Source organism: Cyanistes caeruleus, unplaced genomic scaffold (assembly GCF_971803275.1).
Source record: "Cyanistes caeruleus unplaced genomic scaffold, bCyaCae1.hap1.1 HAP1_SCAFFOLD_69, whole genome shotgun sequence".
NCBI classification, from domain to species: domain Eukaryota; kingdom Metazoa; phylum Chordata; class Aves; order Passeriformes; family Paridae; genus Cyanistes; species Cyanistes caeruleus.
Window position 1 is genome coordinate 3,110,735 of NW_028255886.1, and position 14,142 is coordinate 3,124,876.

Here is a 14,142-nt window from a genome sequence, read left to right on the forward strand (position 1 = left end):
TCCTGCCTGCCCACACCGTGGTCAGCCCCGCCTGCTCCTGGACATGGAGCTCAGCCGGGGCTGGTGCTGTGTGGGCTTTGCTGGTGGTACCAGCCAGACACTGGGGTGACAGCTCCATCTCTTTATTGGAACAGAAGAGCTGTGTCAGGCCCTGCCCTGGCAGGAGGGACCCACCTTCAGTCCAGGCCACAGAGCAGGGCGGGTCCCTTCAGGGACACAGGGCCTTGCTTTGGGTGGTGGCAGCATCTGCACAGCAGCAAGCTGGTAATGCAGCTGTGACAGGGATATCACGTATGGGCATGGAGATGTGAAATGTGTGGTGCAGGTGTCCCTGACTGAGGTTTTTGGCCTTTCCTGTGAAGCTGCAGAGGGGAACCTGTTGAGAGAGGAGATGGCTGAGGCCCCAGCTGCAGCTGGCACACAGGGACCCTCTTGCACACTGGGAGATTCTCACTGTGCTCAAAGTTTCCCTCTGAAGACTAAGAGCTTAATGTGGATGGGCTTAGCAGCTGATCTGCAGTCCAAACAATTGAGGTAGCTGTCGTTCCGATTGGGAACGGCTATAAAGAACGACATAAACTCTCAAGGGAGTTTCAACACGAGAATTCTCTGGTTTATTACTTCAGGCCTGTTTTTATAGACTGGTACATGGAAGGTACAGAAAAGAAACTCCTATTGGTTAACAAAGTGCTACATCAGCATCATTGGTCAGGGGGGCTCATCACCCCCCTGACTTCCTCCTGCAAGGAAAACACAGACTGCAAAACAACACCTGCAAGGCTGTTTAGTGTCCCTGAGAATTGTTTTAATTCCTTCTCATATTTTTCCCAGGCTATTTGCTCAGGCATCGAGGAGCCAGGCGGCCTGTAATTTGTACAGGCACTGTGGTTCAGATTTAGCATCCATAACTCACCCTTTTTGTTAAAAAAAAATAAAAATAAAAGGGCAGTGTTTGTCACGTCCTGCTGGGCCCTTGCAGGAGGGAGAACAAACACAGCACAAGAGGGTTCTTTGCTAGAACTTTGAATGGATGCTAATCTAGAATTAATCTAGAATTTTGGCTTATGTTTTGGTATTTAAGAATTGTTTTCTTTGCAGGGATTCGATGGTTGACTCCAATGTCTCTAATTCAGTAAACCAACACACACTCTCACACAACAAATAACATTGTTAATTTGTTCAAACTGACAGTTTAACTTGTCGACAGGTAAGAATATTTAGTCTCTGCTTGTAGAAGGACCATCTGAATGATGATCGGTATCTTGGTCACCATCTGATGGTCGCCTGTTGACTGCTTTCTGCTTTTGATGCTGCAGATCAGGGCGAACACACCTTGCAGGTATCCACCGTACTCCAGTGTCCGTGGAGACGCATGCATACCCACGACCCCAAGCGATGAGCTCGCACGGGCCTTGCCACTTGTTGGTGGTCAGGTCTCTCACCCAAACTTTCGCTCGAGGCAGGTGCACCTCGCCTGAAGACTGCAATGAAAGAAAATGATTCAAGATCACAGGGTTATCTGAATTCTTTTTCACTGTGAGGTGATTAATTGTGTACAAGGCTTTCTCCAGTCGGCTGTGTGGAGTTTCTCCAACCATCCCCGTTTTCTGTTTTTCTAGAACACGTTTTAAGGTACCATGAGCGCGTTCAACAATAGCCTGCCCAGTGGGAGAAGGTGGAATACCAAATACGTGTGAAACTCCCCATAACTGTAAAAATCGTCGTGTCTTCTGTGAGGTGTAGGCAGGACTATTGTCAGTTTTCATAGAAGAAGGTATGCCCAAGACTGCAAATGCGATTTTCCAATGGGCAATAACATCACGACCCTTTTCCCCGGTGTGAGCAGATGCCCACATAGCAGATGAAAATGTGTCAACAGACACATGCACATACTTAAGTCTGCCAAATTCAGCAATGTGAGTGACATCTGTCTGCCAAAGCTGCAGGGCTTTCAACCCTCTGGGGTTCACCCCCGCTGGCAGAGGTGCTGCGAGCCCATGACAGTCAGCACAAGAACTGACAATGTCATGCGCTTCGGTCGGTGTTAAGTGAAACTGTTTTTGCAAAGTATGTGCACTTTGGTGGAAAAAATCATGCGATGCTTGGCTTGTGCAATTTTGTCAGGCTGAGGCGCTACCCAAGCAGGGTTAGCTAACCTATCAGCCCTGGCATTACCTTCTGCTATGAAACCTGGTAGATTGGTATGACTCCGAATATGCAGAATGTAATATGGGTGAACTCGAGCTTGGATTACACACCACAAAGACTTCAGCAGCTGAAATAGATGCTCATTATCAACTTCTTTCAGGAGCACACAATCTAAACGCTTAGCGAGATCTGCTACATAAGCAGAATCAGTAACTAAATTCAGCGGTACCTGAGAAAACCGCTGGAATGCCATGGTAGCGGCCCTTAGTTCGACTAGCTGGGCTGAGCCTGTCTCATGGCCTTCCAGCACTTGCCACTCAGACTCATCCTTCCATGTTACAATGGCTTTCCCCGTTCTTCCTGAACCGTCAGTGAAGACGGTGGGTCCTTGCACTGGCACCCGACTACTTTTTTGCCGAAAGGACAATTCAGCTGACCCTGCTAATTGCAGCAATTTGTGGCTGGGCAGATGATAGGCAATCTGCCCTGAAAAGTTTTCCAGCGCACCCTGTAAAGAGGCACTGTTGGTCAGACTCCATTCAAATTCCTCCCGCCGGATCAGGAGGATAATTTTCTCAGGGTCAGCTGCCATTAACTGCAAACACCGCTGACGGCATTTAATTATCAATTGAGCAACCAATTCAAATAATGTGGGAGCCGTCTTTTTTGGTTGATGGGGCAAAAAGATCCATTCCAAAATGTGCAACGGATCAGCCCATTGTTCACTCCATTGGCCAATGATACCCATAGGATGAGACTCTGGACAAGTAATAAAAACAGTGATATCAATGGATGGATCCACCCGGTAAACCTGCCGAGCAGAAACAGCCTGTTGAACATCCTCCAGCGCTTGCTGCGCTTCAGGGGTCAACTCCCGAGGGGAATTCAGATCAGGGTCCCCCTTTAAAAGATTGAACAATGGGGACAACTGTGCTGTGGTTAGTCCCAAGTAAGGACGCAACTATGTGATGATACCCATCAATTTTTGGGCATCATTCAGAGTTTTGATAGAATCCACAAATTGCACCTCTTGATGGCAAATGGTTCGATCTAAGATTTTGACTCCTAGATATTTCCAAGGAGGATGCTGCTGAACCTTTTCTGGAGCTACTTGCAGGCCATAAGAACGCAGAGCTCCGAACAGCTGGGGCTGTATCCTCAGCAGTTCATCCTGGGTGGATGCTGCCACCAGGACGTCATCCATGTAATGATAACAATAAGCGTCAGGGAACTGCTCACGGACTCCAGATAAGGCCTGAGCTACATACCACTGACAAATAGCCGGGCTGTTCTTGCAGCCCTGTGGCAAAACTTTCCATTGATACCTCTGCACGGGTTCAGCGTTGTTGATCATAGGTACTGTGAAAGCAAACTTGCATTTGTCCTCAGAATGCAATGGAATTGTAAAAAACCAATCTTTTAAATCAAGGATCAGGATTTTCCACCCCATGGGAAGCATGGTAGGTGATGGCATGCCAGGCTGCAGTGCCCCCATGCTTTCCATGACTGCATTGATCTTGCGGAGATCCTGCAACAATCTCCACTTCCCAGATTTTTTCCTGATCACAAAAACGGGACTGTTCCAGGGACTAGTGGAAGGCTCAATGTGTCCCTGCTGTAACTGTTCTTGGACCAACTCACGAAGGGCAACCAATTTCTCTTTAGCCAGGGGCCACTGGTTTTCCCAGATGGGTTTAGTCACCAGCCACCGTAAGGGCAGTGTGGAAAGTTGTGTGCCCTTCGCCACAGTGGCCCCTATCAAAAATGTGTCCCAATCCGCACCCCCCATGCTGCCAAGACATCGCCCCCCCAGAGGTTCAATGGAGCTGCAGTGACATAAGGCCAGACCGTAGCTGTTTGCCCTTCTGGGTTTTTGATCAGCACGGGCCGCTGGCTCACAAATGTCTGCGCGGTACCTCCCAATCCCTCAATGGCCGAACCCATAGGAGTCAGGGGCCAGGACGGAGGCCACGCAGAGAAGGAGACGATCGTCACATCCGCCCCGGTGTCGATGAGACCTCGAAGCTGAATTTGTGGCGGGCTGGCAGTCGGCAGACTCAGGGTGCACGTCATTTGAGGACGCTGAATAGATATACAGGCAGACCAAAGGACTTGGGGCAGTCCGGTAGATCCAAAGCCACCATCCCCGCGAGTCTGATCAGCAGTCCTAGGAACACAGGACACATCCCAAAAATGTGCCCGACACTGCGGACACGCGGCTACTGGACGGGGTGGGGACGGCCCGAGATGGTCACAGGGCAGGCTGTCAGCTGGGTCGTCCCGAGCACCAGAAGAGGCGGGCGGGCCGGTCGCCTCAGGCGATGTAAATTGCCGCTCAGAAGGTACAGCAGGTACGGTGGCAGAGCAGCTGCGGCGAGTGCGGGGGAGAGGCAGCGCCGGCCCCGTGGAAAGCAGCGGAGGGGTGGAAGCACCCCCCCGCCACTGCTGCGGCCGAGCAGCCACAGCGAGTCCGGGGGAGGGGCGGCGCCGGCCCCGGCATGGGCCCCATGGAAGGCAGCGGGGGGCGAAAGCACCCCCCGCCGCCGCTGGCAGCGGTGCTCGCTGCATCGGTCCTGGGGGGGTGGATTTCTGGCGCGCAGCCTGCCTCCGCCCGCGGCCCAAGTCCTCCGGGGACCCGGGCCGCTCCGAGGAAGCGCTACGCCACTCATCTACGGTGTCATCCCCCAATCTCTCATCTTGCACAAAAGAGCCACTCCTGGCATCTAAGTCTTCCATCCCGGCCTCACTGTCCTCAGACTGGCTCCATTCCAGCGCCTTAAAAAGCGCTCCCCAGGTGGCTGCCAGGCCACACACACTGGTATCTCCGTTAGTCAATTCTGACCATAAATGGTCCCCTATTGACAGCCAAATCTCGAGATCAAAGGCATTGTCCATAGTTATAACAAAACCTTGCTCTTTCACCCACTGAAATAAAACACGCATGGCATCTTCAGAAACACTGAGTCCCATGCGGGGCAGGGCATCCTGCCATGCAAGGTAGGCAAGCTGTTCATCAGCTGAAGTACAGTTCCCCATTATGAGGACTTTATCTTGGCGGCTCCGCGAATGCAATAATGCAGACGCTATCGGCTCTGACCCGGGATTTTGAGCTCTGCTTCGCCAAGACAGCCGTTCCAAGCCCACTCACAGGCACGCTCCACTATCCCGTTGGTTTCCAGAACCAGCTTCCTCTAGGAAAGCCCGGGAGAATTCCACTTACCCCTCTAGGGGGAAGGGCTGGCTTTTTCCCGCTCGCTGCTTACCCTCAGGGGATTAGCAGAAGTCACGTCGGTTACCAGGCCTCGGAGGGTCGGCTGCACCACACGTCGGTCACCAGATGTCGTTCCGATTGGGAACGGCTATAAAGAACAACATAAACTCTCAAGGGAGTTTCAATACGAGAATTCTCTGGTTTATTACTTCAGGCCTGTTTTTATAGACTGGTACGTGGAAAATACAGAAAAGAAACTCCTATTGGTTAACAAAGTGCTACATCAGCATCATTGGTCAGGGGGGCTCATCACCCCCCTGACTTCCTCCTGCAAGGAAAACACAGACTGCAAAACAACACCTGCAAGGCTGTTTAGTGTCCCTGAGAATTGTTTTAATTCCTTCTCATATTTTTCCCAGGCTACTTTCTCAGGCAGCCTGGGGAGCTATGCGGCCTGTAATTTGTACAGGCACTGTGGTTCAGATTTAGCATCCATAGGTAGCAAAAGAAGAAATTGAGAAAATACAAGTTTATCCATAGCAAGGAAGAAAGCAAGGCCGTTAGCATGGAAACCAATACAAAGGTGCATAAGGGGTATTTGCAGTTGTAATAAATGGAATTGGTTTGTGCTAACTAAATTGTAGCTGTTATTAAAGTAATTATTAGAAACAATCAAAAATCAGTGTTACAAAGCAGATGTACCCCTGTGCAGATGTTACATATCAAAATTAAGGTACAGGATGTAGTTTAGAAGATAAATAGTGTCTCAAGACCAAAATGGCCTTGAGATGGACAAAATTAGAATCAATTTAGGCATTGGGTGTAAGGATTAGTAAATATAAGGCTAATTAGTAGACTAACATAACACAAGGCTTAGTACGCACATGCAAACCTGTAAGGTTATCCAAAGGACAATGAGGAAGAAGAGAAGCCTTCACCAAAAGACCACCAAAAGAAGACTGAAGACCTCCTAACAACAAGTGAGGCATGTGCTGTGAAGGAAAATGATGTAAAGTCAGAAAAATCAGAAATAGGAGGAAACTTACAGGAAACATTAATGAATAAGTATAAGCATACAGTATATGAGTTTAGCTTGAAGTGCTTTGTTTTGAAGGTGAGGCAGGGTGGGAAGCCTCCATACCCTGGTGGGTTTTGCTTATGCTTTAATCATACTTAATTACTAGTAGATTATATATATAAATTTTAATTTTTTATTAAACTGTATTATTTTACTAAACTATATTCCTTTATACCACATTACTATTCAATTTAGTAAATTGTATTCATTTTTAATTAAACTGCCATTAAGCCAAGGGACCTAGTTGTCAAAATTCTAATTTCATTTATAACAATATTTTTACAAAGAAGGCTGGTACAACAACATTGGTATTTAACAAACATGACACAATATGAGCTATATTAACAAAGAAGGCACCTTATGGTGACAACATTCTACTCTTCAAACTGTAAAACATCATTCTGTACTGATCAGAAGGTCATGATTTACTCTTTACCATCCTGATGCTGAATGTTTCCTTAGGCAGTCTGGTCACAGAGAAGAATGAATCCCTTGCAGACTGCCCCTGTTTGGACAACCTGCTCCTCACCCCGAGCCTCAGCATGTCTGACATGGCCCACCTGGGACTGACATCCCAAAACATTGAAAACATTTATCAACTTTTCTTTATCATTAAAATCTAATTAATTAATAAAAATAAAATTTCATTTTTAATAATAATATTATTCTGTGTTTTTATAATCTACTTTTTATATTTATATAAAAGATTTTATACAATTTTAGGAACAAAAAACATTAGCAGTCCTTGGTTCAAAGTACCACCATTCCCTTCATTAATTAATTGATCACTATTTCTCCCTCCTTATGCTAATTTGTCCTACTTTTAGTCCTTTGATCATGATTTTTATCATTTTCTCCGACAGGGCAAAGGGAGCCACTTTGGGCTCTATGGAGACTTTTTGGGAGACATTTGAGGCAGTTTTGGGTCTGGGGAGGGAATTTAGAGACAACCTGGGGGTCTGGAGGACACTTGGGGAGCTGGGTGGGCTCTTGGAGGGGCACTTAGGGATTCTGTGGGACAATTCGGGGTCCGGGGGAGCACTTGGGGGCCAGGGAGGGGAATCTGGGGGCCCTCCGGGGTCCGGGCAGGCACTTGGGGGGGCTGTAACGCGGCTTCATGGGGCGCAGCGGATGATGGGAGTTGTAGGCGCCGATATAATACGGTTTAATGGGGCCGCGGAGCATCACGGGAGTTGGAAGCGTATCTCAAATGGATTCCGGTGATGCGCGGGGCATGATGGGAGATGAAGTCCCGGCTGCAATAGCGCTCTATGGCGCCACAGAGCATGATGGGAGCTGTAGTCCCGGAAGTGGCTCGGAAGGCGCGTTTGGCGGTGAAGGGAAGCACTTGGAGAGCACTTCTGCGTCCGAGCCGTGGCTGCAGGTCCTCGGGCGAATGTATACGGCTCGGGAGCACTTGGGGGGAACCTGGGGAGCTGTAACCGGGCTCTTAGGCGTCTGGGGCACGGCAGGAGGTTTGGGTGTGGAACCGTGTTCCGGGATGATGGGAGATGAATTCCCAGCAGTGTCTGGAAGGGGCATCTGTGGCGTCGGGAGCATTCAGGGATCCAGGGACGCTTTGGGGGGTCCCAAACGGGCGCTCCTGAAGGGAGGATCCCTTTGGGGATCCTGAAGGGTCTGGGGGACACATGGGACCTATGGGGGGCGATCCCGGGGTTCTGGGGAGCGCAGGGCATATTTCCAGTTCCTCACAACCTGGTCTCAATTGCCCCCTGCAGGCTCCTACTCACTGCCAGAACGATCCCAGTATGATATCCCAGGATGTCAGTACACAGCCAGTGCAATCTCAGCCACTGCCAGGATGATCCCAGTACAAACCAGTCGCTGCCAGTGCTGCCACTCCTGGGATCCCCCAGCCCTCTCTGTGTTCCCCCCTCCCACATCTCCCCAGAGGAGCCCCAAGGGCTGGCAGTCCCCAGCCAGGGTCCCCAGCCAGCCCCAGTTTTGGGGGATCTGCAGCCCCCAATTTTCCCAGTTTCCCTCTCCTTTTCCCCGGGCTGGGTTCCCCCTGTCCCCAGCGCGTGGGAGCAGTGGAGAGCCCCACGCTGCCCATCCCAACCTGTCCCGGCTCCATCCCCGCTCCTGCTGTGGGCTGCTCCTGGGGGAGGAGGAGGAGGGATGGAAGTGGAAGGATGAAGGAAAGCAAGAAGGGATGGAAGTAGGAGAAGGGAGTGGTGTTAGGGAGGAGGTGGAGGAGGGAGGAAGAGGCGGAGCAGGAGGAAGAGGAAGAGGAGGGACAGAGGAGGATCAGGGAAAGGAGAAGGAACCACAAGGCCCAGCACACCCTGAATTCACAGCTCCCACCCGTGGGATCATCACCCCGCATCCCACAGCTGACCGGGGTGGGGGAGCTTGGCCCTGATATCCTGGAGGGTTCCTGGGTTAGGTTTTTTTGTGAGTGATGTTTGAAGAATGAAGAACTCCAAAGCTGTATGCAAAATGCCCCTTGGGGGGACATTGGGGGGTCCTGGTGGCAGCTGCTGGCAGAGGCAGCCTGGAGGAGCAGAGCCCTGTGTCCCCCAGGACCCCAAAGTGGGGAGCCCAGAGAGGAGGAGCTCTGCAATTTGTTGGACCCTCAACAGCCTGGAGAGGGGCAGGGGGAACTCCTTGGACCCCCTGCACCCCAAAGCAGAGAATAAGGGGAGAAGGGACTCTGAAGCCCCAAAAACCTCCAGCATCCCTAAGTGCTGAGATGGAAACAGGTAACTTCTCGGATTCCTGGCACTCCCAGCAGCCTGGGGAGGGCAGGGACCGAGTAGACTGGGGACCCCCAGTGCAAGCGTGACCTCCAGGAGTTGGGATGGGAGGGAAACCCTGAACACCAAAGGGGAGAGACCAGAGATGGGGAACTCCTGGGAGGCATTTTCAGGGCTGAATCTTGGTGTTTGGGGTTTTTTATGGACTCCAGATGCTTGTTGACTTCTAGAGATGAACATGGGCAGAATGAACCCTCTCAGCCCATGTGCTCATGAATCGTATTTTTCCCCAAGACAGGATTTTTGATTCCCAAGCTTTGTCCAGATTGAGGAGGAGGCTGTGAGGAAGAGGAAGATGCCCCGGGACACCCAGGCAGGTGAGGAGGAAGTCAGTGCCCCTTTCCCTCTCCCTCCTGCTCCATCTCCCAGCCCAGCATGGCCCCCAGCTGCAGGACAACCCCGCTGCCAACACCGTCCTGCTGTGGACGCACTGGGGGGATCTCCTTCCCCTTCCCTCTGGCACGGAGGCAAATCCCATCCTCTCCTTGTCCTTCCTCAGACAAGGAGCTGAGGATGGAGACCAGGGAGGACAAATCCCTGGGGCAGAACCTCGTGGAAGAGGCTGATTTGAGCAGCTCCACAGCGCAGGAATCCAATGGGGAGGAAAAGCCCCGGAGATCCCGCAGGAGGAGGGGCTCCAAACCCATCCCAGGGTGCTCTGAGGAGGAAAGACCCGCCCTGTGCCAGGAAGGCGGCCGGAGATCCAGCCGGGGCTCTGAGCTGGTAGTCCATGAGCAGCTTCACAAAGGGCAGAAACACTACAAGTGCTTGGAGTGTGGGAAGAGCTTCCGCCACAGCAACAGCCTGATCCAGCATCAGATGATTCACACTGGGGAATGGCCCTACGAGTGTGAGAAATGTGGGAAGGGCTTCAGCTTCAACTCCAAACTCATCATCCACCAATGCATCCACACTGGGGAGAGGCCCTACGAGTGTTCTGAGTGTGGGAAGAGGTTTCAAACCAGCTCCACTCTCCTCCAGCACCAGCGGATTCATACAGAGGAGAGGCCCTTCCGCTGCCCTGACTGTGGGGAGGGCTTCAATCACAACTCCAACCTCAATAGGCACCGGTGCATCCACACTGGGGAGAGGCCTTTCAAGTGTGGGGAATGTGGGAAGAGCTTCAGAAACAGCTCCTACCTGACCATCCACCAGAGGACCCACACTGGGGAACAGCCCTATGAGTGTGGGGAATGTGGGATGACCTTCAACCAGAGGTCCCAACTGACCATTCACCAGATGATCCACGCTGGGGAGAGGCCCTACGAGTGCCCCGAATGTGGGAAGAGGTTTCAGACCAGTTCCCATCTTCTCCAGCACCAGTGGATTCACACAGAGGAGAGGCTCTTCCGCTGCCCCGACTGCAGCAAGGGCTTCAAGCACAACTCCACCCTCGTCACCCACAGGCGCATCCACACTGGGGAGAGGCTCTACAAGTGTCCCCAGTGTGGGAAGAGATTCACCCAGAGCTCTCACTTGACCAAACACCAACAGAGGCACCACTAAGGGAAGCCCTGCGAGTGCCCCAAGTGCAGGAAGAGCTTTGTGTGCTGCCCCAACTCCATCCCCCATCAGAGGACCCACGTTGGGCAAAGCCCTGATGACCCACGTTCCCAGTGATCTGTGTTGGGAACACACTGGGCTGGTGGTCATTTTAGTTTGGTTTCAGTTATCTTTTGGTTCATCTTCATCCTTGTAAAACAGACAAAATTGGGGTAAAAATCAACAAATTCAACAAAAGCATCTTAAGCCTCACTTTTTACTAGTGTTTCAAGGGAATCTGGGATTTAGGGAGAAACTTGGGGGTTGTGGCGGTATTTGGTGTAGTTGTCTCCATTTCTTGGCATTCAAAGGGATGAGAGGGTTTGATCTGCCACCTCTAAACCACTCCAAAATTATACAATTCCACAGCCTCTAAGGGTGTGATGCCTTAAGCTTTAGCTTTCATGTTTTTCATATTCTGCACTGGCTAGGTTTATAGTTTTGAACTTCATATTAAGTGTTAGTGAGCTCTCTTCACAGAGTAGGTAGACAAAACGATTCCTTTTTAGCTTGATACCAAGGGCAGTTGTTACAAGTTTCAGGCCCAAAAGCATAAACAAGGGTGGACTAAAGGAAGAAAACAAGAAGGATGGGACTTCATCATCTGAAGCTGTAATTGGACCATTAATCCCAATATGCAGATGGACCTAAGCTTACAAAAATGTGAGACCTTACAATCAGTTGTTCATCCATTTTTGTGGCCATTTTTGGTTGATCTTGGGTGTAGCCCTGGCCAGGCTCTTGTACTGCCCAAAGCATATCTTTTAAGGCCTTTTAATAAACTTTATTCTTACCTCTGATGCAGCCTCTGTTCTAGGTCAGCCTTCTCAAGGCATCAGGTGGAATGGGGTTGGAAGGGGACTGGGCGAAGTGGGATGCAAATCAGGAGGGGTGAGATGGGCATTGGGTGGGGCAGGATGGGTGGGATAGGGATTGGGAGGTGTAAAATGGGCAAAATAGGGGTTGGGAAGGAGGTCTTGATGTCCAGCAGAGATGAGATGGGTTGGCCTTGGGATTGGGGAGGTGGGGTGGGGTCTGGAATGAGACAGCCAAATTTTGGGGATGGTGAAGGGAGGGGGAGCCCATTACTGGGTGAGCTTTTGTGTGAGGTGCCCCTGCCCAGGGAGGCAAAGACTTGGTTTCAATTGAACATGATTAAAGTGAGAGGTGTGGGCAAGAGGGAATTCCATCCCTCTGCCTTGGAGTATGGGCCCTGCGAGCCCAGGAAGAAACTCCACCCTCGTGGGGTGGCAGCCCAGGGATTTCTGATTGGGTTTGGGCCCCTGGTGTTTCTCCCTTGCTGTGTTCCCAGTCGTCCCTGATTTTGAGCTCCACCCTGATTCTCAAAACCCATCTCCCTGCCTCTGTTCGGGGCTGTCTCTGGATCTGAGTTTGTTCCTGAGCTGGATAAATAGTTTCCTGAGCAGAGTCCCATCTCATTGGTGTCCCGTGCCTGTTCCGGGTAACTGTGGCTTCCCTGGACATGATCCTGCGGCCCTGGAATGCAAGACCCCACAAAATTGAGACACAACCCCCCCCCCACCCCCAGACCCCCCAAAAATCCCAGAATTATCTAATATTTGCCCAAATCCTCCAAAATTCCCTTAATTTCTGTAAAATGCCCTTTCTGTCCCCTCCCGGACCAGGTGCCTCCACTGGATCTCGGGGATGCCCCCAGGAATTTGGAGGGGATCTCTCCTCCCTTGCCACCCCAAAAAAACCATGGCTTTAGGAAAAGAAAATTCTCCAAAATCCCTTGGATTCAAGGGGGAGTTCCTCCATTTTTAATGCATTTTTTGTGTGTTTTCCTCAAATTTTTCATTTTTTTATTTACTATTTTTTTTTCATTTTTGATGGTTTTGGCATTTTTTGAAGTGAGCTTTTGGGGGGGGTTCCCCCAATTTTTTTGGGGGGGTCCCTCAATTTTTTTTCTGGAGGTTCACCCCCTCCACCAATATTTCCTCCATCCCTCTCCCCCCAAATTGAGGTGAGAAAATATTTTTTTTACTTTTTTTCTGGTTTTATTTTTTATTTTTACCTTTCCCCCCCCTTTTTTTTTTCTTTTTTCCTCTTTTTATTTATTTATACTCAATTTGGGGGGCTGAGGGGCAGGAACTTTGGGGTGGGGTCATCTGGGGGGACAGGAAACAGGGAGACCCCCCTCCCCAAAAAAACGGAAAAAAATCCTGAGATTTCTGGTGTTTCTCCCCCCACCCAAGGTATGAAAAAATTTATGATCTCAGATTTTTGGTGATTTTTGGGGAGAGAGTTGCAATTTTGGTGGAGGTTTTGGGAAGGCTTGCTGGTTTTTTGGGGAGTTCTCCCATGTTTTGGGGTGGAATTGGAGAAATTTGGGGGTTCGGGGGGAAATTTGGGGTTTTGGGGCGAAACTCTGGAGGTCCTGGGGGGAATTTTGGGGTTTTAGGGCAAGAATTTAAGGATTTTTTTCTAACATTTGGGTGTTTGGGGAGGAAATTTGGGGCTTTGGGGAGAACTTTGGGGTTTTTAGGGAGAGGATTTGGGATTTGGGGAAAAAAATTGGGGATTTGGGGGGGAAAATTTGGTGGTTTTGGGGGGAAATTCAGGGGTCCTGGTGGAGTTCTGATTTTGGGAAGGGGATTTGGGGAGGATTTTTTATCTTTTGGGGGAATTTCCATTGATGGGGAGAGGTCCTAATCCCAGTGAGGAGGGGCATTTTGGGGAGGCCTGAATTTGGGGAGGGGTCTCAGGGAGGATTCCTGATTTTGGAGTGAGATTTGGGGGATTTTCCAGTGATGGGGAGGTGTCTTGGGGGTGGGATTTGGGGAGGGGTCTCATCAGGGCACCATCCTGAGCTGGAAGCTGGGGAGATGTTGGGAGTGGAATTTGGGGAGCGTAATAAATGGAAATGATTTGTGCTAACTAAATTGTAACTATTTGGAAAATTATTATTAGAAGCAATCAAGGGAATTGGTGATACAAGGCAGATGTACCCCTTTGCAGATGTTACATGTTGAAATTAAGGTACAGGATGTAGTTTTGAGGTAAGTGGTGTCCCAAGAAGAAATCAACCTTGAGATGGATAAAGTTGGAACAACTTTAGGCATAGGCCTGAAGATTATGAAGTGTAAGACTAATTAGTGGAACACAATGCTTATTTACATAACACTTAGTACCCATGCAAAACCTGTAAGGTTATCCAGAGGACAATGAGGATGAGTGTAAGCCTTCATCCAAAATACCATCGAAAGGAGACTGAAGACCCCCTAGCAACAAGTGAGGCTTGCGCCATGAAGAATAGTGATGTAAAATTAAAGAATCAAAAACAGGAGGAGACTTAGGGGAAACATGAATGAATATGTATAAGCATACAGTATATAAGTTTAGTTTGAATTGCTTTGTTTTGG

General features: G+C 50.0%; 1 protein-coding gene and 1 long non-coding RNA gene across 2 annotated transcripts in view; one reads left to right on the plus strand and one right to left on the minus strand.

The window, feature by feature from the left end:
• LOC111944947 (uncharacterized) overlaps nt 1-14,142 on the plus strand; it is a 225,502-nt gene that overhangs the window by 182,238 nt on the left and 29,122 nt on the right. The window contains 1 exon segment of the mRNA XM_086872677.1: nt 9,906-10,761. Coding sequence (XP_086728803.1) covers nt 9,906-10,761 — 856 coding nt within the window.
• On the minus strand, nt 1,151-4,302 carry LOC147647065 (uncharacterized). The gene is made up of 2 exons (XR_015281689.1): nt 4,065-4,302; nt 1,151-1,481 (listed from the first exon to the last, which is right to left on the minus strand). It is a non-coding gene; the product is annotated as an uncharacterized LOC147647065 (long non-coding RNA).